The 24,523-nt window shown below is 38.5% G+C and overlaps 1 protein-coding gene across 3 annotated transcripts in view; it reads right to left on the bottom strand.

Moving 5' to 3' along the window:
- SETD3 (SET domain containing 3, actin N3(tau)-histidine methyltransferase) overlaps positions 1-24,523 on the bottom strand; it is a 56,684-nt gene that overhangs the window by 11,675 nt on the left and 20,486 nt on the right. For 2 of the 3 annotated variants that reach the window (XM_071557547.1, XM_071557548.1), the window contains exons 2-7: positions 22,480-22,589; positions 20,774-20,866; positions 18,189-18,337; positions 17,146-17,218; positions 16,382-16,638; positions 1,094-1,152 (exon numbers count right to left, since the gene is read on the bottom strand). In XM_071557547.1, coding sequence (XP_071413648.1) covers positions 1,094-1,152; positions 16,382-16,638; positions 17,146-17,218; positions 18,189-18,337; positions 20,774-20,866; positions 22,480-22,582 — 734 coding nt within the window. In that variant the 5' untranslated portion in view covers positions 22,583-22,589. Of the gene's footprint in view, positions 1-1,093; positions 1,153-16,381; positions 16,639-17,145; positions 17,219-18,188; positions 18,338-20,773; positions 20,867-22,479; positions 22,590-23,196; positions 23,289-24,523 lie in introns of those variants that run through there. The other variant, XM_071557546.1, reaches the window with a different exon arrangement.

The raw sequence follows: 24,523 nt of genomic DNA, 5'->3' as shown, positions 1-24,523 counted from the left end.
CTTTAGAAAAGCTTAACATTTCAGCATTTTCTAAAATTAACTTTTTTATTTTATATTCGATAAAAATTAATATTAAGCACTAGATAAAAAATAATCTTAGCTTCACCATGTTCTGGCCTTAATGCATACATGTGTTGTGAGGTTTTTTGAGGTGAAAAAAAAATGCCACAAGGAGAAGGTCAAAATAAACTCAATTCCCACAGACTTCCCTACTAACATGTATTTAATATACAGAATTAGACTTCCAGAAGGATTTCTTCAGAAGGAATACAGATTGTTTAGAAAGACAGTGTCAAGGTGAAAACTACCTAATTTCTAAAAAGAAAGTTAAAATTGTGGATAATTTTGATATACAAACATTGTTTGAAACATAATACCAATAGTTTCTTGTTAATTTGCAATTGATCTGTAAAATTTTAGACCACTTCACACGTAAGTTGGCATGTTCCTCGGTGACCCTGTTAACTGAAGGAGGTGTGCTGTGGAAAGACTTACCCAGAAGTACAACTAGGCTAAAAAATCCCTCATGAATGCCTTTTATTCATGCTATTTTAATAATTTAACAGAATTAAAGCTCTCATTATCTTAATTATTATTTTTTTAATCTTAAATTTGTCACTCCTTATTGCACCTCCAAGTGACACTCATGCTTCATGTGTACAAATTCTGTTCTCCAGCTCTCCTGTTCAACAGCAGCAGATCTAGATATAGGCTTTTACTAGCATGTGCTGATAAAGCCTGTTATATATTAAAAAAAAAATTAGAAAAAATTCCCCAACCGCCAAAACTCCTGCAACATCAACTGAATTATTTTCTTAAGAAACAAGGAATTACCTTAGTCAATTCAGACTATGTGTGCCAGTTGGCTAAATTAACTGTTCATAATGACTATTCCTTTGTAACAATTAAAATCCGTATATTTATTTTACTTTCTTCTTCATTAAGAAGGTGTATTAATATCAAATCCTACAATTAGCACTTCAGTAACAATAAAGCTTTCCCACCAATGAAGAATTTCCAGGGGCCCACAGTTCACTATATTAAAAAAAAAAAGTAAGAAAGAAAGAAAAAAGGAATTAAAAGACAGACCAACCTGTAGTCGTCATAAGTGAAAGAATCCTTTAAGGGCAGTTTGCTGGCATTAGGATGGGTCTGCAAAATGTAAGTTGCATAAAAAAGGTGAAAAGAGGAAGAAAAGAGAAATCAGAAATCAGTCAGCAGAATTTCATTATTTAGCTGCCTAACAGATCCTAACAAGAGCCAAATGAAGCAGGAGGCGTCCAGCCGCGCTACAGAGGGATCATCATGCTATTATGCTCTCATACATCACTGTCAACTTAATTTGTTGTGCCCAGCAGCCGCCATAAATCTGTTTCTTCATATTTCAAGACTGGAACCCACAGACATTGTACAAAAATAAAAAAAATTTAAGGTGGACCGAGTATGTGAAGGTGAAACAAAATCCAGCCCTTGATGCACAGTGGGGGAAAGAAATCAGACAACAAGCATACATTAGCTTTCACCAACTTCCACATTTTCCTCTCCTCTGAGATATCAGCAAGGTATTTCACAAATGCAAGAAATATTACACAAGATTTTCAGTTCCTCCTTGATACCTATAACGGTGTTATTAATTAAAAGTTGCACTACACCTCTGAAACAAAAACAGATTAAAATATTTTAATAGCTCTGGTAACAAACACGGGCTAAACAGCATCTGCATTAAGCCATCTACACACATTCCTATCTAAAAGTGGAGCCCTGTTATTTGAGAATGCATACTGTAGTTGTCATTAACAAGCAAATATTTAATTTCTAGAGGCTTTAAGAAGCTGTGATACCTGTTACTTTCCTAACTAATTAACTTATTAAGTCTCAAAAATACAGGTGAGCTTTAAGTCCACATTCACAAATTTTCTTTGGAACTTTGTTCCAAATTCACAAACGGAAAGCCATAATGCCATAAATTTTAATCTTCAGGTTCAATTAGGTCTCTGAGATGAACTGAGGTAAATGATCAAATGCTTATTTCAGAAGATACAAATGATTTTTTGCATAGCTCTATCTTTGCGACGCTCTTAATGCATGAAGCTCCGCATAGTAGCAGTTTTTTACTCTTGATGCATTAGCATCACAAGTGTGTGGTAATTTATCATTTCTCACTGTAATGTACTTGCTGGCACTGTGTGCAGGACAGTAGGGGATGAGGTAAAAGTGGCTCAAACCGTAAATCAATTAGAAAACAAAAGCTTGTGCTCAGTGCGCAATTTTAGGCAAATTATATATTACAAAAGACTGCCAATTGGGTGTGAGGTCCCAGGTGGCTGCCTCAGGTCCCTCAGCCCCTCCGGTTAACCCTTCGGACGGGCTTTCTCCAGAACATGACTGAAGTTAACAATTCCAGTGGCTCCTGTCTCTCCCCTCACTTTTTTATTTATACAGCACTCTACGTTTCCGTTTGATTTTCACTCACTTCGATGACAGGGTCATTGCACAACAAATCCTTTCGAGTTTAATTGCACAGATTTATTTCTTCTCACAGAAACGTTCAGCACAAACCCAGGACTGAGACCCAAACCAAGACAATTCTGGAGGCACATTCAGTGCAGCCAGACAGCCCAGATCCGAGTCCAGAAATGAACGTGAAAACTCAGCTGGAAATAATTCTTACAAACAAATGCCGCCCTATGCTATTCATTTATGACCACTGATTTTCACCTTTTATTGTTAGTGTTAATAATCTGTTTTACAGCAGCTCGATAAATTAAGCAGGGAAAGAACACCAAGAATGCGAGGATCAGCCTCTGAGCTCCCATTTAGAGCACGACCTCGCTCCCACGCTGTGCGTGGCGATCGGAGTCAGGAGTCGGGGTCTCATTCTGCAGCTCAGCTTTTCAGAGGACATTTCACACTTGACCCCCGGATGCCTCCCTGCCCCGCTCCCTTCAGCCCGTACCCCATCCCGGTGTGCCGGCCCCGCTCCCTGCAGCCCGTGCCCCACCCGGTGTCCCGGTCCCGCTCTCTGCAGCCCGTGCCCCATGCCGGTGCCCCGTACCGGCCCCGCTCCCTGCAGCCCGTGCCCCATCCCGGTCCCGCAGACAGCGGCGGCCGCGCGGGCCGGCACTGCCCCCTTCCGGCTCTGCCCGCGCAGCGCACGGCACCGCCTCTGACGCTCCGACCGCGGGGCGAGGACACAATTCCAGCCGCCTCCAGCAACCCCAAACTCTCGTCCTAGACACGTTCCTTCAGTGTAAGCGCGCATCCTCCCGCCCGAGCGGGTCCAACCAGTTCATCACGGGTGAAAGACACCGGGAACGCAAATACCCCACCCCGCCTGCCCTCTCTGCCCTGTTCTGCTCTCCTCCCGCCCCACGAACACAGTAGGTTTTAGCAAATCTTGCCTTTTTCCCAAGGGCAATAATCACTATGGTCAGAGCGCACTAGAAGTAAGGAGGCACCCCAGAACCTGCAAGGAGCTCAACAGCCTAAAAGCAACTACTACAGACATTTCCTGTACCCAGCGCTTCACTCCAGGAGCACCAGCCAAAAAAACGAGCAACCAACCACAGGATGGAAGATACATAGAAGTTGAGAAATGTATATTAGATCAGTGGATTGCAGTGGGGTCAATTGTTCATCTGACACGGGCAGTCCCTCTGTAACATTCAACTGGAAAAGCCAACCCACGGGGCAAAGATCCTGGATGCCACCAAATGCTCTGTAACACTCCCCCCATTTGTACAGCTGTGGAACTTGGGTATTGCCCCTATGTGGACACCATCCAGATGTAATTCACGTAAAACAGTAAATTACAATAAAGGACAATATATACAGTCTTAAAAGACACAAGGAAGAATAAAATCCCAGTGTATGTAATCACCATATTTATAACATTCTGTGGTACAATATTCTGGTATCCATCTTAAAGTTAAGACATGTCAGTATATTTGGTCATGTTACCTTTCTAACTTGGTTTATTTTACTATGTAACTTAAAAAACTTACAGATTACCAGAATCTGAAGACACACAAAAAAGAACAATATTCTGATTAAAAATTTTATTTAGTATGCAGCTTTCTTTTATAGTCCCTTGGTAAAAATGAAATCTCCCTAACAAACACTTAATAAAACCTGTCAATATATCTAGAAAGAAAAATGACACAAATGCATTAAGTATTAAATACCCTTGAAAAAAGTCACATATTCCATGAATTTTTGATGTACTATCTTGACATTAATGTAAAACCTTGATATTTATAATTGACAGATATTTAATAAAGTATAGAAGATGACTGCTGCATAGCATGCAAATTGCTCAGACTGATCAAAAAGGATACAGACATATTTAAACTAAACAAACACTTAATACGTAAAAAAAATCAGATCTAGTTTTTACAGGTTCATGCAGCTAGGTCTCTACAGATTAGCTTTCAAATGTGACATTATCCACTGTATGAACCCTAATTTTAACTTACCAAGTCTGTATGAAGTAGTTTCAGAAAGTTGGGAGGGGAAGCTTTACATGAAAATGTGAATATATTCATTTAGATGCAGGTCCTGACATTCTACTGAAAGAGTTATTATAAAGAACAAATACCATCTATTTCGTTACCCTTTCTGTGAAAATATTGTCAGAGCTGGCAATCAGGGTGATGACCACTGCAAAAACAAATAGTGGCATTCTGAATTTCATTTTCCTCCTGATGCTGCTATTCCTAAAAAAAAAAAAAAAAAAAAAATGCTTTTTCCCCTTCAGTGTTCCAAGCCTTCTTTGAGACATTTGGAGGATATCTCAAAATAACCAGAAATATTAAAAAGTAACAGTGATTGCTGCCAGATTGTCTGCAGCCACTGTGGAAAGAGACAGACTGTTATTCTAGTCACCTAAAACACTATCAGACTAGAAGCCAGTTACTCAGTATGGCAATCAGAGGAAGGGGGGGAGGGGGCGGGGGGAGAAAAGGGAAAAAAAATGAAAAGGACACTTCCAGACATTTTTTTTCTCTTTCTGTGAAGCATCAATATCATGGAGTTCATGTCTTATGTTTAATATCTCACAAGCAAACAACACTCCCAATGCACTAATAATAGGGGCCTCTGCGCTAATAATTTCTCCATCACACTTCTGGATGGACATTACAAGATAATGATTCTCAAGTCCCACAGACTAGATGCTAGGGGACTGCTCCACTTTTAAGAGGACTTGTTTTCATTTGAATGGCGTGAAGGCTGCAGTGTAGAAAGGGCGGGTGCCTTTTCGGCTGAGAAACCATCATAACCTTCACTTCAGCCGTCCAGCCTAAGGGCATTAACCTCCTGAAAAGAGTGGCCAAACTATTGGAGGCAGTAACCCCTTTTCCCTACTCAATCACAAAATGCTAAAGCTCATTTATCAGAGCTCCTAATCTTGATGGAGAATTAATTTCCATTAAAATTAGCTTAATATCTGGTTGCATACCAAGTGATGCAAAGTACAAGTCTTATTACTGTAACACACAAAAAATTTGATTAGAAGGAAAATTTAAAGTTTACATACTGTTAAATGTGTTCTTTTCTGCACTACTAGATGCCTTGAAAAAAGCTTATGTATTTTCATGTGAAGACATATTGACCAGTTTATTCCTTTGTGCTATTAACCCTTGTATAATCCAAATAAAGAAAAACTGATGTGATCAAATTTAATTTTTTTTCAAAAAGACACCACCTCTCAGCTGAGATAAAGTGACCATCAGACCACCAGAGTCATCTACTGCTCCACTGTAATACATAGCTAAAAAAACCCCAACCTTGCTTTTGCGGTTTCCTGAGCTTGTAGACATAGAGATGGTTGGATTTCTGTGAAGAATATTTCAAGTACTCACAAGTTCAAGGCAAAGTTGTAGGCAATCACTGCATCAATATTACTAAGTAAGATTTCAATATTCTCAAAAACCTCTTGTATCCTGTTGGAGACAGCTTCATTCCTATCTCAGGAAAGCATCATAACAAGTGTTGAGATTATACTGAGGCCATCACTCCCCTCCCCTCCCAGCCCTCAAAACACTAAGGGTGCTTGAAGCAGTTAAAGCCAAAACCAGCCTAAGCTTCCACCTTGTTAACTTTCATTCCTTTGAAAATAAACCCCAAGGGTTACTTGCTTTTGACCAAACATTTTTTTCCTCCTTTTCTTTGTGGATTCTCTCCTTTTCAATGTACTCATTAACATGGGGAGATGTCATGAGCCTTGGTGGATGCTACTTGATGGTTTCAGGCCAATGTGTAGGTGTACAAAAACACAAACACATATACACTTTCAGGGCCAGAAGCAGGAAGATCTGTCAGCATTTACTGGTTACTGTCCCTTTCCCAGCTCTGGAAATCCTTTGAAGCAGCAGCCTTGAAGAGAAACTCCTCTCTGTGGAGCTGCTGAGGCTTTAACTGCCCTAAAGCTAAGTAAAATAAAGAATTCAGAATGGAGGATCCTAGTGATCTACAGGGAAACAAGAATTCACTTTTTCTATTGGACATATACTGCCTAACCTAATGAGGGAAGTCAGTTCACTGTACAGGACAGGAGACAAAGCCAAAGATTCTTTTACTTGGTAATAACAGTTTATAACTGCAGAGGCATGCTCTGGAATTTTCAAACAGCCCAATTCATGAAGCACTAGGAATAACATCCACAAACTTGACTTTTCTAGAGGAAGAAAGATCATTCTACTTTGCAAAACCTAATAGAATTAATCTTAAAATAAAAAGGTACCACAGAATTGAAACTTACTAAATTTAAACAACATTCTTGCTTATTGTTTATGTCACTAATTTTTATTTACATTATGCCCATATACACAAGAAAGAACTGTTCCAGACTGTTAGGGGATTCATGCAGTGGAAGCAAAGTGGAATGACTTCTGCTGGTGAACTGGAATTTAACTGCACAATCCTTTTTTGTGTACCTTCTACCTGCAAAAATTGTTCTTAGTTAATAAGACAGCAGTGGCATAAGACAACTCAAACTACTAACTACTAACTCAGGGGTCTGAAGGACTGACAACCCACTTCACGTGCAAAGTGGATATTTTTATTTGGTTGACAGAGTACACAGAAGTAATTGTGAACCAACAGCAACTGAGTACCTTATGTACAATCCTGTGGCATCTCTTTTATTAAACAGGTAAGACAGCAGTGGAGTTCTTAATATCCACTTCTTGCTCACTCCATTTACAGGATGTTTCTTTAACATACACAATTCTGAAATACTAATCTTTCCTAAAATAGAAGATATTCAGATATGGTATTCAAATTAGTGACCAATTTTTCCTCTCCTTTCACAAAATCACTTAGAGCTTAGCGCAGCCCCACTAAGGGCTGAAGTGGGAAAAGCTGGGCTGAGACTGGACATATTTTGCAATGAGACAGCCTCCCCAGTCACTCCCATCCCTGTTCACGTAACAGAAAGACACATGAAGTCCATTATCTCCCACGGTAAATCTCCTTGCGAAATAGGAGTTTATTGTTCATGTTGAGCCTTCTATTGATAGGTTCAGTCTGCAGTGCTTCATTCACAGGTGCAGTAAGATAGCTACAGTAAATAGCTTCCTTGCAAGAGCATACCATGACATACCATTTATTCTTTAGGCTGTCCCTGAGGTACGAGGTTTAACTTGTGCATTTTGCATTTCAGGAAACACTTTACCTTATTAATTTCAGGAGTTGGACTTCAATGATCCTTTCAACCCAGAACATTCTATGAATCTGTTCAGTGCAACACACAGGCACTTTGTTCATGCACAAATTTATCCCACAACTCTACTAATAATTGAGTGAATCACAAGCCACAAATCAAATGCTGTGAAGGAAAGCCTGAAGTGAACTTCTTTGAAAGGACAGGCACAGTATTTCCTATTCACAACCACTTCACAACCTAAGAGTTTCCTAACAAGCATTAATATTATGCAGTATGGCCAAAGTTTTGTTACCTGTTAATCAATTGCTCAAGTTTACAAACAAATCATATCAGGAGCCACTTAAGTGGAAGCTTGGATCATGATCATCCCATAACCAAGTTTCCATGCTGCACAACTGGCACGGCACATGGGGCATGGTATGTACTGGGACTACAGTGGCACACGCATCCAAAACTAAAAACTTACCACTTCCTTTTCAACTCACATTCAAACAGTAGTACAAGAAAATAAACTTTGGTTTACTTAGCAACATATCAATGTCCTACTGTGTGGAGTATTAGCATTGGGTCTGACTGAAGAGGATAATCCACTTTGTAATTTAGTTAAATTACTAATTTTAACAAAGATAAGTACCCTGTATAATTTTGCAGTGCTTAAAGAATACATCCTTTGAGTATTTCACTCAAAGAAACATCAGCTTGTTATAATATTTTATATTTATGGAACATTTGTAACTGCTGTTATATCAGGAAAAAAATATTAAATCTGCACAATAAGTACAAACTTTATATGAGAAAGTAAGTGCATGATGATCTTATGTCTGCTGAGGCACTCACTTCCACAACAGACACAGACATCATCTCGGGGGATAAACTCAAATGTCCCAGAAAGTGCAACTGAGTTAAAATAAAAATAAAAGCATCTAACAGAAAACCAAACAAAAAACCCAACTCCACTCTATTGGCTGTAAAAAGAGATGCTTATCTGCATGCTAAACCAGGAGAGAGGATGAGAACCCCATCTTCAAAAAAAATGCCTTAAAAGCCCATAATACTAACAAGAGAACATATTATTCCTCCCAAATGTGATTTAAACTGTGCAGAAACAAATTTTGTTTTACACTGGTATATATGCTTTGAAGTATATCTCTGCTTCTCTTGAGGAAAGCAGGCATTTAGGCAAGTAGAACAGAATCCAAACCATCCAGAATATAAAATAAATTAAAACCTACTGATTAGGAGTTCTTAACAATGACTGTACAAAGAAAGATGACATCTATACCCAAAATGAAAGATATGATTTATACTGTCTGTTCTCCAACTCTCAAGCATTTTGACCGTAAGAAATAGCAGACACCAAGTAGGACATGCCTGTATTTCGATCTAGGCCAGCACAGTCCAACTGGCGCCCATCGTCTGAATCTGGACCACAGGATGCCTCCATATGGCCTGCCACCTTTTCCTTGGAGAAGATAGGGAACAGCTGCTTGAGGAGCAAATGCTGCCCGAACAGCCAAACACCTCCTCCTGTGTCCGGCTGGCTCCAGGCCCAGAGCTGTCGCCGTGTTCCTGTGGAAGGCAAGGCAGGAACAGGGGAAGAGGAGAGCAGACCTCCCACCCACGCAAGGACTCGAGCTCTTCATTTGTCTGAGACAGGGAGATGCAACCCAGCAAAGCCTGGAGCTGCTTCTGCGATGGAGAGGGGCAGCCACAGGAATGGCCCAGTGAAGCCCCAGGATCTGCTGTTACTGTCATCATTGCTGGGGGGTGGGATATATCAGAAGTGACACAAAAAATCAGGAATTTGGCACGTACTTGCAAAGTCTAAATCACCTTACAGTAGATACACTAAATGGTACCGTACATGCATCCTGTCAATCTTCAGTTTGCTGCCAGCAAAACAGATTAATACAATATTTTGGCCTTCACAGAGGAAAAACATAGAAAAAACATAAATAGATTCCATTATTAGCTGCCTATTGATTTATTATTGATCAAGCAGAACAACTCAGGCACTGAAATTCAGAGAAAGCAAATTAAATAGCAACACTATTCTACCTTTGTAGCTGCTCACTCGATGCAATTTTAAATGTCTCCTTAAGGTGACATGTATAGTAGGCAAGTAAACAAAAGGGAAAGATTTTACAGGGTTTACAACTGTGCCATCTTTTTTCCACCCCTTTTTCACATTGTTGCTGACATCACATCTGAAAAAAGCTATTTGACTGGCACGCCAATGAGTATAAATCAAGTAGGGGGGAAAACAGAGAATACTAAAGACCCACCTAGTACGGAAAAAAGAACCTGAGTTCCACTCCCGAATACTTTTGCTTTTGACTGCATATTGCTTGAACTTTTTAAAAGCACTAAAATATTGTCTATTATATCAACTCAAAAATTATAAACAACATTTGAATGAAGTTATTTTAGAAGGGAGTATACTTGTCCATATTCAACTCAATTGTCACTGAGCACACAAAAGTTAAAATGGTGGTATCTCCAAGCCAAGTATAGAGACACCAGACATTCTACTTCATGCTGACCTGGAAAATCATATGCTTATTGGAATAGGATAGATTAAAAACAACACCTAAAAAATGATGTAAGAGTAGTGTAAGTAATATTTAAAGCATCATCACAACTTCAAAAATTGGTGTAAAATTAAGCTAAGACATGAAATCTCACCTAATATACCCAATATTGAAGAGTCAAACATGATACTACATTTTAAAGATGCTACAATATTATTTTGAAATCTAGAACTTGATGTATTAAACATCCTAACTAAAATGATATTCCAGTCCCCAACAGCTAATGACTGCATTTTAGAATTTCATTCACGCTAAATCAATTAGTCAAATTTTATATGAATAATAAATCAAATTTAGTATCTGATCAAAAGGGATTACAGCCTCCAGGAAATTAAGTTCTCTGTCCAATAGTGCACACAAACAGACCAAAACATCTTTGGATAGATTACTGCAAAGCTGCTATTCACAATGGGACTACAATAACACTTTTGCAACCAGTGTACAGATGTCAGGACACACTAGTCAGAAAACTGGTGTGAAGGTGTTCCTGTCAAATACTGAATGCAAAGAAGACTACAGATACTATCTAAAAACTGTAAATAACTTCTACCAAATAGAGTCTATTAAAAAAAATTAAAAAGGGGTGTGATTCATGGGGCAGCTTCTGTCTTCTTGAGTAAGACGAGCTTGACAGAAGGCAAGGAAAGCACTGGCAAGTACTTGCTCATAAACTTTCCAAAGAAGCATAAAACCGAGACAAACAAAAAATTAAAATTACTTGCTAAAATGTTACTTAAATAGGTGACTTTGCTTTCTCCATTTTGTTTAATTCTAAAATTCTTATTGAACTGTCTTGTACTGGGAAGCCCAGTGCTGGACACCATACTCTGCGTGTGGCCTTACCAGTGCTGAGTAGAGAAGGATCACCTCTGTGACCTGCTGGCAACACTCCTAATGCAACCCAGAATGACATTAGCCCTTTTGGCTGCAAGAACACATTGCTGGCTCATGCACAAATTGTTCCCCAACATATTAATGGGATTATTTCAATCCAAGCAGAGGACTTTGCCTTTCTTGCCAAGCTTCATCAACTGGCAGCCAATTTCTCCAGCCTGTCAAGGTCCCACTGGATGGCACCTTTTCAGGGATTGAAGCGAGGCTGACAGGCTTGTTTCCTGGGTTCTCTTTCTATCCTGAGGATGGGAGTGGCATTTGCTTCCTCCCAGTCCTCAATAACCTCACCCAGTCATCATGATCACTCATTGACTTTGTGTTGGAAAGAACAGTTAAGGGTTATCTAAGTCCAATCTGCACTGTGCTGACCAAGGACACCTTTAGATCAGGTTGCTCAAAGCCCCATCCAACCTGACCTTGAATGTTCTCAGGAATGAGGCATCTACAACCTCCCTGGGCAACCTGTACCAGTGTATCACCACCCTCATTGTAAAAAATCTCTCCCTTAGATCTAGTCTAAATTGACTCTCTCAGCTTAAAACCATTATCTGTCATCCTCTTGTAACAAGCCCTGCTAAAACTTTTGTCCCCACCTTTCTTAAAAGCCCCATATAAGTACTGAAAGGCTGCAATAAGGTCTCCTTGGAGCCTTCTGTTTTCCAGGATGAACAATGCCAGCTCTCTCAGCATTTCCTCACAGGAAAGGTGCTCCAGCCCTCTCATCATTTCTGTAGCTGCCCTCTGGACCTGCTCCAACAGGTGTATGTCCTCCCTGTGCTGGGGACTCCAGAGCTGGCTGCAGTACTCCAGGTGGGGTCTCACCAGAGCAGAGGGGCAGAATCATCTCCCTCAACCTGCCACCCATGCTGCTTTTCATGCAGCCCAGGGTACAATTGGCTTTCTGAGCTGCAAGGTCACATTGTTGAGTCATGCTGAGCTTCTCATTCACCAGCACCCCCAAGTCCATCTCTGCAGGGCTGCTCTCAGTCCCTTCAACTCACAGCCACATTGACAGCATGAATTGCCCCAACACCGGTGCAGAACTTTCCACTTTGCCCTGCTGAATGAACTTCATGAGGTTCCCATGGGCTCACTTCTCAACCTTGTCCAGGACTTCTGGATGGCACCCTTGGGCATGTGAGTCACCTTAAAGTAACATCAACCAGCTTCCTCAGCACTTGTCAGTGCATCCTATCAGAGCCCATGGACTTGTATAAGCCTGGGTTGCCTAAATATTCCCTGACCTGATCTACTTCCACAAAAGGTACATCCTCCTTGCTCCAGCCCTGAATTCCTGCTCTCTGGGATGGAATGCTCTTGATCCTGGAGGAGGTATCTATCAATGCTAACTACATTTTCTTTCTTGGGTCCTTCTTCCCTCCAAAGCCTTATCCTACAGGACTCTTCCAAGTAGACTGATGAAGTGGCCAATACTGCTCTCCTGAAGTCCAGCATTTTGACCTTGCTTTTTGCTCAGGATCCTGAAATCTACCACCTCACAGTCACTGCAGCCAAGGCTGACTTCAGCCTTCAAGTCCCTGACAAAGTCTTCCTTGTTTTTAAGTATGAGGTCAATGAATCAAAGTAGCACCTCTCCTCATTTGCTTGGATGAGGAAGCTGTCATCAATGCTCTCCACAAACCTCTTGGACTGCTTATACCCTGGCTGTGTTGTTTCTTTCACAAATACTGGAGTGGTTGAAGTCACCCATGAGGGGACCAGGCCCTGCAAACATGAGGCTATTTCTAGCTGTCTGTAGAAGGCCTCATCCCCTCCTTCGTTCATCCTGATCAGGCAGGCCATAGCAGATACTAGTTTGGGTTTGGATTTGTTTGATTCCTTTATGGATAGAAAGCTTGCCAATCCCCTTCGGAAAAAACTGAAGTCCCTCCATGGTCCACCCTGGACAGTGTAGCAAAACTGATCTATTTTCCAGCATGTGAGAGGAAGCTACATGCAGATACCACTAACACAGAGTGACAATGAATGCATACACTGGCTACCATGGCAAAAGCTATGGCTAGCAAATGGGCTCTGCGAGTTTCAGACTTACAACTTCAAAGATTTTAAAGTCAACTAAAATTATCATAAAATTGTCTTTTATTTAGGCAGGTAATAACAGCTTTTACTACAGCTATGGGGAAAAAACACAACACTGCTTCGGACCTATCACATTCAAAACATAAATAGTTCGGGCACTTCCACTTTCTCTTAGTGCACTCCTTGTCTTCATGTCTTGTTTTGATTTATAAAAGCTTCTCTGTAGCAGACTACAAACAAGAATACAGACGCACCTGAAAATCAAATATGAAGACCAATGTATAGTCTTTTAGAGAGGATTCAAACTTGACTGTGTTTTCTTTAGGAATAATTTTATTGTGAGTGTCTGTAAACTATATGGCTCCCTCTTGTGCCTATTATACCACATTTCAGTGTACAAAAAATTTTTAACATTAAGCCATCAATATTTGGGCTTTGTTCACCCTTCAGCAGGCATGCAATACCCATAAATGTTAATGGAAGTTGCATGCATACCTTCCTTTCTCTTCCCCTGAGAAGAGAAAACCCTGCAGCATACAGAATTTCCCTCCGGAAAAAACTACAAAAACATCTTGCAAACTACAGGTTTGCAGCAATGAAAGCAATCTTTTGACTATTCCCTGCATTCTGATAGCAGTGGAGGGGCCAAATGTGCCTTTAAAGTACCTCTGCAAGAACTTTTAACTATTTTTCAGTTATCAAGTTACATATATTTAGAGAGGTGTCAGTGTGGTTTACAGAGCCTGGCTAACATGCTCAAGGGTTTATTTTTGTCTGCTCAACATTCCACCTGTTTCTGCTTAGCAAACCAGACCACAGTTTAGCTTGCAACAGCTGTGAAATTCATAAATCTGCCCATTCTTCATGTATACCCAGACTAAGCACTCGGAGAAAGAGCTAGAACTGCAGCAGTCACCCTTATGGAGAAGTCAAGGAAACAAAATGGCACTTCTCAAACAATATTTAAAACTCCACTCCTACCAGAAGCCAAATTATTTTAATAACAGTTCAGCGATCCTATATGGAAAGAAAAAGAAGCATTTGAAGAAATTATTTGTTAACTCTCTTATTCCCACAACTGTTAGAAATATTTTGCCTGCACAAAACAGTTCCTTTTTCAGTATCTTCAAATATCAACAAAACAACTTTTATTTCAAGATGTTGATAGTATTACTTTCTGCAGCAGAACAACTATCAACATAAATATAGTTTTAAGATTTTTGTATTACAAAAACTGTGTTTATACACTTAAAAATATTAGTCTGCATGCTGAAAGCAGTATCAAACTTCTGGTCACACAGGACAGCAGATTATGCACCACAGGAAGTTTTCATAAACAAAAAATGTTTTTTCAACCATTTAAGATGCTTTTCACATGATATTTCATGCTCTAACTGATGATACACCACTGCATTTTATATACTTTCTTCAGCTGTGCTTGCATCACTTTGATATCAGTCTTTATGTATTCATCAGTCACAGAGAAGCAGTTCTGAAATACTGAACACAAGGCTGTCAAAACCACGGGTTTCATTCCAGATCTCATTTCTCTGTAAAACTGCATTTCACAGGTTTTTTTCATTAATTTTGGGGTCATGTAACCTCTCACCTAATACTACTAGTGCAGGACTAGTCAATGAAGATGACAGACCTAGCCACAGGGATAGTTCAGCTACTGATTAAGTACTGCAAGAGCAAGAACTGGATACTGTTCCACAATATTCTGCTAATAACTCATTAAAAACAGAAGACTTTTTTGCGGGTAAAAAGATGTTCTAAAGATACAGAATTTAGAAGCTCTGTTCGCTCAAGCAGTTTACTTTGAGAGACAAAGTGAAAGGCTGGAAGGTCAAGTGTGGACTGGCAGCCTAGGACAGCACATGGCAGGATGAGAGAGTTTTCTTAATTGTGACACCTAGAAGGAAGAATTCTGTTCCTTTCTGATATCACAGATACCATTTCTACTCTACTCTTTGTGCACCTGATTTGGCTTTCGCCCATTTATTTCAACTGCTTCAGTTTTCAAAATGTATCCCTCTGCTCCTGATACTCTGACACTATGTTTGAAACATACTTAGTTCTTGAAACAAACACCAAACAGCTACACAAAATAATTTAACCTTTGTTGAATTAAAACAGTTAACAGAAAAGCTTTAGAACTCTAGTAACACTAAAGGAGAACAGAAATGCCTTGTCCTCTGACCTCTCCAATGGCCACATAAAATATCTCTGGATCACACAGCTGGGGAAATTCAGTATATAAGAGTCACATGGTTTTTACAGAGACTGTGCCACAAAAAGCTTTGGATGTTTGGACATTGAGCACTACCTTGAGAACAACACATTACCATTCACTTACAACATCAATTATGTCTACATATCAGTCAGAGAAACAGATTCTATCTTAGAAACTCAATTTAAATCATTACTTCAGAACACAATGAGAAGTTCACCCATCTCAAGCCTCTCCCATACTCAAATTGTTGCCAGATGGGTTTATCCTTGTATTTGAAAGCAATCAAAATAATTATGCTAAATAGAACAGAAAACAACAGTTAATCCACAGTCACTGGAAATACAACATATGCAATGATTTTATTCTGTCAATTAACAACTATCATTTTACTTTGTTAGGTGAAAACTATTTTTTTCAAAGAATCACAAAGGCATAGGTTGTAGATCTCTGCAGGTCACGTAGCAAAACTTCCCATAGGCAAACTTCTGGAGACTGGCTAACAGTAGCAAGATGAAAGCAGTAACTGGATCATCCCTTATCTCCTTTTCCCCAGAACAAACAAATCCAGCTCCCTCAGTCTCCCTTATGGATAAAGGGCTGAAGGCAGTAACCTCTTAATAGTCCTCCTTTGAACTCGTTCCATTTTGTCAACACGTCTTTTGTGCTGGTGGGTCCAAAATTGCACAGTATTCTATTCTAGGTGAAGCCCCACCCAATTTCAAACAAAGGTCAGTAATCACTTCTCTCAACCAGCTAAATACATTCTTACATACTCATCAGCCTACTGAACTGCAAAATTTTAACAGCAGTTTGAAAAAGCAGCAGGAAATTGCTTTAATGATTCAGACTTTTAAGAGCAATACTCTGGCATTATTATTTAGCATTACTGTTTCCACACCTTCCTCAACCAGGAACATGAGAACAACATGTATATAGTACATTTAAGATGCTTACCTGAATAACTTTGTAGAAATAGGCATACTGCCGAGCTGTATTTTTATATTGGCTAAAAACATCATGTATGGCCTGAGTTGATTGAAGATACTGTACTTCATCTTCTTCAAAATAGAGAGGAGTATCATATTCACTGGGGAGTGTCTGGATGTAGGGCAGCCAGAAAGAGTTGGGGTTGGCTCTCTCACAAAGGAGATGGAATGCCAATGTTATATTGCCCATGGCTTGAAGAATTCTATCTTGAGAATACAGAGATCCTGAATTAACCAAAAAAAGTGAGGCACTAAATTAATTGTCCATGGAAAATACCATCCTAGATTTACCTTACATTAACATGAAAGAATTTGATAAAAAACAAAAAAAGCTTCTCAGGTTTCTAAAATTTTTAGCTGCCTACACCATATTGTGCTGCAAGTTTTTTAACACAGCAAATGCCTTGTGTGTATGTATGATGGAAGACATGAAGAAACTAGAACAATACTCTCAGTACCTCAGAACATTTTATCTCCAAGTGTTATACAAGCTACATGATATGTGTTCAAAATAACACACACTTGTGGAAGATATCTAGTGCACTCAGCCAGAAACAAACTGGGAAATTAAATTCTTTCCACTGACACTTCAAGCTTCCAGGTATTCCAAACCTGATGGTTGGCATGATAAGCAAGTCCTGTAGCACAGATGATCAGCTAAGAAAAAATGTCTCCTACTGAATGATCCCATACATATTAATTTCTACCTTAAGAACTTCCTTAAGCTCTTACCTAAGACTGAATTTTTAGCTGATTCAACTGTCATCAACAGTTTTCTAGGAACCCACAGAAACAACTCTTCAGCCTACAGAAAGGAAAAAATGCAGAGAGGGTCAGTTAGCATTTATATATGTCAACTGTCTCAAATACACACTGACTTTAAATTAATAAAAATTATTCTGAATCAAAATATCTTCCTTCTCTTCCACTGCAAATTAAACAAACAAACGTTTCATATTCTGCTAACCAAATGTTCCAATCTGCATTACACAAAACTTTGAAGACAGACACTTAAGATTACAAAATAAAGTGCTTCAGTTTGGAACTGCTAACATGTAGATTGCACACACAACTTTACAGTGATCAGATACATTATATTGCTAATAATTACATGATCAAATATTCTCTCACAGTAGATTTTTTTCACATTGGCCATTCTTATTCTAGAAGAATGGCTCAGGATTTCTATCAAATTATTAACTGTGTGCTACTAAAGCCCTAAAATAAAATGAATCTACTATGCTCATTTTCTAAAATTCTTTCTGTAACAGCTAATTGGTCTTCAATATAGACCCATCTGTAAAATGGGAAAAGAAAGACATAATCTTAAACGGTTACTTTTTAACAGTGTGTCTATATTCCTCCTCTGATAGAAAGACATTCCTTACAATTATTGTAATTTTACAGATTTAAATCTTCACTATAGAAGATGTATTTGCAACACCTCTTCCTGAGGCAAAAAGTCCAGTTCTTTAAAATAAGGGACATGAAAGAAAAGACTAAATAGAAAACATGTAAGAAAGGGATACATCAACAGAGCACTCTGGTAAAGAGTATAGGCAACACAGAGCGAAAAAAGAGAAAGATTAATTAAAATTTCACTATCAGTAGTCATAAATAATAATTTAATAATTTAATTTCTCAAGAATGCAGAGTTGAGATCATTTCAGAACAGAACTTTCACAAGCAGCTAAAAGGGGAAGGTGGTGAGCGTTTCAGAGCTCTGCAGACACATTGCAAACACGATTTTCTAAGTCAAATGTTCACATGCTCACCTTTATCTCCCTGGTTGCTTTCAATCCAAATCCCTCCTCTTCAAAATTAGATATTTCAAAACCCTCAGTGGATGCTCCATTTTCAGTTGCCCACTTTATCAATTCAGGAAAATAATCATCTCTTTTTCCATCAAAGACAACAGACAAACCTATATACACAATTTATTAAAAAACAAATGCAGAAATAAGACGATCTAGAAAGATAAAGAAGTTCAATATAAAAGGCCATGGAAAAAACTATCTGCCACCTTACAGCAGTGTTACTTTGAAGTAGCTGACTCAGAACTGGTCTTTGTTAAGTGTTACTCAATACTATACAAATGTCATAACCAATTTTCATCAACTTAAATATTGTGCCAAATTGGCTTCCCAGTCATCTTAAAACCACAACCACCTAAACTGAGCTGTGATGAAATATGAAGCTCTCCTACTCTTTGCCTTTGAAATATGAGCAAAAATATTTCCAAGCATAATTTCAATTATAAAGGCAATCACCACCACATGTTGATACAGACACAAGGAGGAATTTGAGAGGCAAGCTTTTAACATCCAGCCCATATTTGGGTCCATTCTGTAAGGATCTCTGAAATTCTACCTCTGCTTCTCATGCACAATGTGGTCCAACACTTCCAAAATTTTTCCAAATCTTCTCTTCTAAAGAGAAGATCAACTCCACTAGATTGTAAGCACTATTGGGGAACAAATTGTTTCTATATTGAACAAAATATAGCTACCCTATATAGATGAAAAATACCTCTTTAAAAATTAGCTTTATTTAAGATTTTGCTAATGAGTCAAAGAAGAAAAATTTTAGAAATTAAAAATACTCAGTTTTCAAATCGTATTCTTTACTGAACATCATTTTAGTTCATGTTCTGCAACCCAGTGTGTTCTAGTCTAGAAAAGCACAAAGTATGACACTTTTGGTAAAATGTACTAATTTGTACAACTCAGAATTCCAAGTAGTAATTGAGACTTCGTCTGATAATCATCTAAAGCCTTTACAGAATTAGAAAAAACTGAGTAGTATTAATTACTATGTTCCATTAAAAAGTAAGTTTTGAATGACAGCATACTATTCACACTCACCATGTACATAACAATGTTACATTAAAAGACAATTGTATGTCAACATTGTTGTGGTTAGTAGATTTTGCATCTTTTCAAGGAGAAAAAATATGCTCCATTAACATAATACTGTTACACTCATTCGACCACCTTTGCCAGCAGCTATATCCCCCCCGGGATGGTTTGATCTTTTTGCTGGAGAAGAAAGATGCAGTGAGCAGGCCAATCCCAGTGCTAACTCTGCTCTTTTTAACCTGAATTATGATCTACCATAACACATGTATTATATCAAGCAAACCTGGACATGTACCAAAAGTTTAGAGAAGTCATGGCACAGTTAAAAAATGAGTCAAGTTCATCTCTACACCACTACATTCAAAGTGTAACACTTATTCTTCCATATGCCCTCTGACAATAACTGACTGTTCAGAGGTTTGTAAGTCTTTTAATGAAATAAGATTTTCACATATCGGTTAAAATATATTAAAAACAGGTGTGAAAGGGAAATTTCAAGCCTATTAAGTACTTGCTTTATCAAGTAATGCCATGGACCAGTCAAGCTCCATTTATATGCAGCCTGGCTTTTATGCTGTTACTGTATAAAAAGCAGAGAAGAAAGAATTGTTTCAGGACTTTTTCACCTATGTCCCGCCCAAATCTATTCATTACAAGGTTAAAAAGTTATTTCTCAGTCATTAAAATACATCAGTCATAAAAGAGGTTAATTTTACTAAAATTACATGAAAAGCAGTTTTTAGAGCATGCCTCCAAATATAGACAAAAATTAGATGAAAAAAAAGTATCATCGACAGCGAGTTGTTGCAGACCATACTGGAAGAAAACTGTTCTAGTCTGAAAAATAAGCATATCAGAAACTTAGGAAAACTGGCAATAAAACTCCATGTGGCATAATAAGCATTTCTTCATTTTTATAGCAGATAGATTTATTAGTGGATTTATTTATTTTGTTCATTTGCATATTTTTGTCATCACTTAATATCACAATGTTGTATTGTTGAAACTGTTTCAATACCTCCTGAAGTGTTGATATAAGAATAAAACAGCCACAAAATCAAATTCAGAATGTCCAGAGTTATAGAGGCAAAGCAGCAGACCATGCAATCAGGAATCAAAAAGGCCTATTATTCTCTGAGGACTTTTAATTCTAGTCCTTCAGATTGTTTTCTTATCACAATCTCGAGCTCCTTTTTCCAGTTAGACAGAATTCTCACAGGGTCACCTGTCTCTGATAATCATTCAGACTTCTGAGTATTAAAATGGTTAATGCCAGTGGTCATGCCTACCAGAACATTTCAGAAGCACTTGCAAGTGTAAAAAGTAACTGCATGTCAGAGAATAAAGTTCTGTTTTTTACACAAAGTAGTAGGATTGCATAATGTTGCATAATGTTTATATAACAACAACTAGAAAAAAATATTCCTTTTTGCTGTTAACAACAATTCTTCAGGCAAATCAATACTCAGAACCACTCTTGTCTTACAGTCTTTCACATTTACCTTTTTGCTTTTTGCGAATTTTCTCAACAAGTGAACGGATCTGTACATATTCTTCCCATTCCTTACCAGGGCCTGGGGGAGGACTGCTGCATTCTGGAAATAAAAATGTCAAATAAAAAATGTTCTCTTTAATAAAATAGATATATATAATTTTAGTATCAGAGTTATGATTTCACAGCAGCTTAACTGAACCATAGTTATCCTTGTCCTTCAAATATGTTTACATGGCAAATAAAACAATCTCTACTGTTATAAACACCCCATTATATGACAGGTTGTTAATTCAGACTTTTGAAATCTTCACAGTATAGCTTATCTGAAGTTATTTTATTTTTAATATTCTTTCTGACATAAGGAATAGTAAATGTCTAAAAAGCCAGGAAGAAAAAAAGGTAAACAACCAGGCCATTAAGCAGATAGTACCCCAGATAAGACAAACAACAAAAAAGTCCCCGTTTTCAATAATTCAAATAAAGCACTCTGTTTACATCAGCTTGTTTGCCATCACTCTTGCTGGAATGAAAGCAGACAATAATAGCACAGAGCTTACCTTGGGTAATTGAGAAATTTGCTGGTACATACATTTGACCTGCCTAGTCAATACTGTTTTCATAGATGCATTGATACTGGAAGGACTAGCAGAGGAACACAAAGCCATGCTTTAGCTTTTTATTACATCCTCAGTGTCTCTGGCAATATTCTAAATGCCACTGTGTAGATTTCTTGATCTAAGTCATGTAAATCCAAGTGGACAGCTGAAGATTACCTTGCTCAACTGATTTGAAAAAACTTAGCATAGCATTGAATAAAATATGGAAGCTTGACAAAAAGAACAGCTGATACTTTGCTTTTATTAGATCTACATTTTATTTTTGGTAGCACAGCAGAGGCCAATTGTAGCATAGGCATTAAACTGCTTTGACAACTCCTTGTCTCCTCTTTGTGAGCAGGGCTAAGAAAAATTCTAATTTTTCTAAAGCAACATTCAGACATGTCCAGGACATGAAAATCTGGACTTGTGTTTCAAAAAGAACTGTAGCTCAACACAGTTACTAATGACAGTAGAAAGAGTGAACAGTGTTTTAGCATCATCATATGAAATTATGCTCTGCATTTCATATTTACTAGAAATAATGGATGAGTTCCAAGTCCCCCAACAAGTGAAAAAATCTTTGGTGTATACACAAGGACTAAGCACGATGAAAAGTTTCCAAACACCACCACCACCAAAACATTTAAGTGACAAAAATATCTGGGCAGTTGAACTGAGTTGTATTGCTGTTTTCCATAGTTAATTTCTCTTTTCTGATAAATTTCCAAGTACTGTTCAAATGATAAATGGAACCAGTTAAGTCTTGAGGTCTATAAGAAAAACACTTTTGCCAAAGCATCAATGTCAAGTTATCTAATTTTCTGAAAATCTAATCTCACCCAGTATTTACACTTGTGTTGAGATGTAAAGCCAAAAGCTGCCACAAATGTGGTATATCTAACACATACACATTTAAATAAGCCAATAATGGTCTACACTAGCAGAGATAGTTTTCTATGTATCTCAGAGCACCTATCTTAATTTAAGCACTCTGAAAAAGCAAGCTTGGCCACTTATAGAAAATGAGTATAACTCACTGGCTTCAGCAAGAGAATGTTTTTGAGTTGTTTGCACACCATCCCTTTTCCCAGAGCAGCATAAAGACAAAACTTACTTTGCAGTAACTCACTAATTAGATTCAACATTTCCTTTGGAGATACTGTTGCTGTGGCTCCTGTACCCGACTTCTGAGTTTTCACTCGGCTCTTCTTCCCCATCTTCCAACTAAAACAGATTAAGAAGCACAGTGTCACCACTCACTGTGAAACAAAATATGATAAATATGAACAGACAAGGTCCTCTCTTATTAGTCACTTAAAAAAATTGTTTCTTGCACATATACATGCACAAATATGATTTGTATGACCTGAATGTAAGAGCCATACAGTGCAATCCGATGCAATATTTCATGTAGTTGCACATTAATTACTTCACCATAATTGGAAATTAGAAATCTCAGAGAATAAAAAAATTACTCAAATCACGTGCAAAGTCATTAGTTGTGCACAAATATTATGGATTCCAAAGCATTCATCCTATATAAAACTAGGTTATTTTAAATCATCAGCTGCACAGCAGACATCAGCCGAGTTAGTATTTTGACTGCACTACAGCAGCAATTCAAAATGAAACAAAAATTAAGTATCCCATTTTAAAATAAAATCAAAATACTACATGTATATCTTTGCAGAAGCTTCTTGGGGTTCAAAACATCTAGTTAAGGAAAACTTATTTTCAGTTCCCACAGTAAACAGGACATCACATCATTCTAGGCTGGGTTTCCAATATTCAGAGCCCCTTGTTCTTATGAAGGACTCAAATCACACAATACCTCCTGGAACAGCAGCATAGTAGGGTGTGAAATATCCAGGGAATTTCTGACATGCACTGGGAGCAATTTCTGATGCTGGCAGTGAACAAGCTTCTAGGGAAGGGGTTGTGCAGGATCTGGTACTCATGAACAAGGAAGAATTGCTCATGCATAAGACAGCCAACAGCTGCCTTGGATACAATAATTGTGAAGTTGTAGTGTAAGTCTTGAAAAAAGAAGGGAAGGGAAGGAAAGAAGCAGACTGAAGACTCTGGACTACCAACAGTAGGTAGAGCTGTGGCTTGCTCAGGGAACAGTAAGCAGAATGCCTCAGGAGCTCATGACAGCCAGTCATCTTCTTGAACTCTCTTCTCTGAGCACAAAAACAAGACTCCTCAACTGCAAGAAGGTCAGCAGGCATAGCAGGAGGCCAGCTGAAGGTACCCGGGACTCCTCACTGAGGGAACTCAAATGAAACCAAAACATATGTAAAGTGGAAGTGGGGACAGGTAAACAGAGGAGAATTTAGATGCACTGTCTGGGCAAGCAGAGACTGAAGTAGGAAGGCCAAAGCTTGTCTGGAGTTGATATTGAAGAGAGATGTGAAAGGCCAGAAGAAATGCTTCTACCATGAGCAGAAGACAGACTGAGGAAAGTGTAATTCAGCTGCTAAATTGGGAACCAACCTAGTGACGAAAGGTACAGAAAAAGTTGAGGTACCCAGCACCATGGTCTTTAGGAGCAAGGTCAGCTGTCAGGTTTTCCCAGGTTTATGCATCTCCGAGCAAAACTTGAGGGATAGGAGCTATCAAATAAAAAGACTATCTGAGTAAGGTGGATCTTTTTAGGACCAGATGGGAAACATCCAAAGTACTGAGAAAACTTGCTGATATCTCTGCAAGGCTGCAGGCTACCACCTTCGAAAAGTCATGGAAGGAAAAAGTCATGAAATGGGTAACTTGAAAAACAAGAAAACAAAATCCAACCAAAAAGCAAGGTGGAGGCAGGAGAGGACAAAGGATCCAGGGAACTAGATATTAGTGAGTCTCACCTCATTTGCTGTACAAAATGTAGAGTGAGTCCTAAAGGGAAGCTATTTCCAGGCATGATGGACATAATGTGACTGGGATCAGATAACAGACTTCTAAAAGCAAACCCTGTTCAACCAACATCACTGCCTTAAGCAGAAACTGGTGGCCTCAGGGACTAGGCAGAATTGGTGGTTGCCAGTGCTTTGACTTAAGCAAGGTTTTTAACACCATCTTCCACAGCTGTCACACTGAGGAGACATGAACTGAACATTTAGCCAAAAAAATTCCTTGGACAATGAAATTCAAAGAGTTGTGGT

This window comes from Pithys albifrons, chromosome 6 (assembly GCF_047495875.1).
Source record: "Pithys albifrons albifrons isolate INPA30051 chromosome 6, PitAlb_v1, whole genome shotgun sequence".
In the NCBI taxonomy this organism is placed as follows: domain Eukaryota; kingdom Metazoa; phylum Chordata; class Aves; order Passeriformes; family Thamnophilidae; genus Pithys; species Pithys albifrons.
This window is presented reverse-complemented; position numbering and strand designations above follow the sequence as displayed.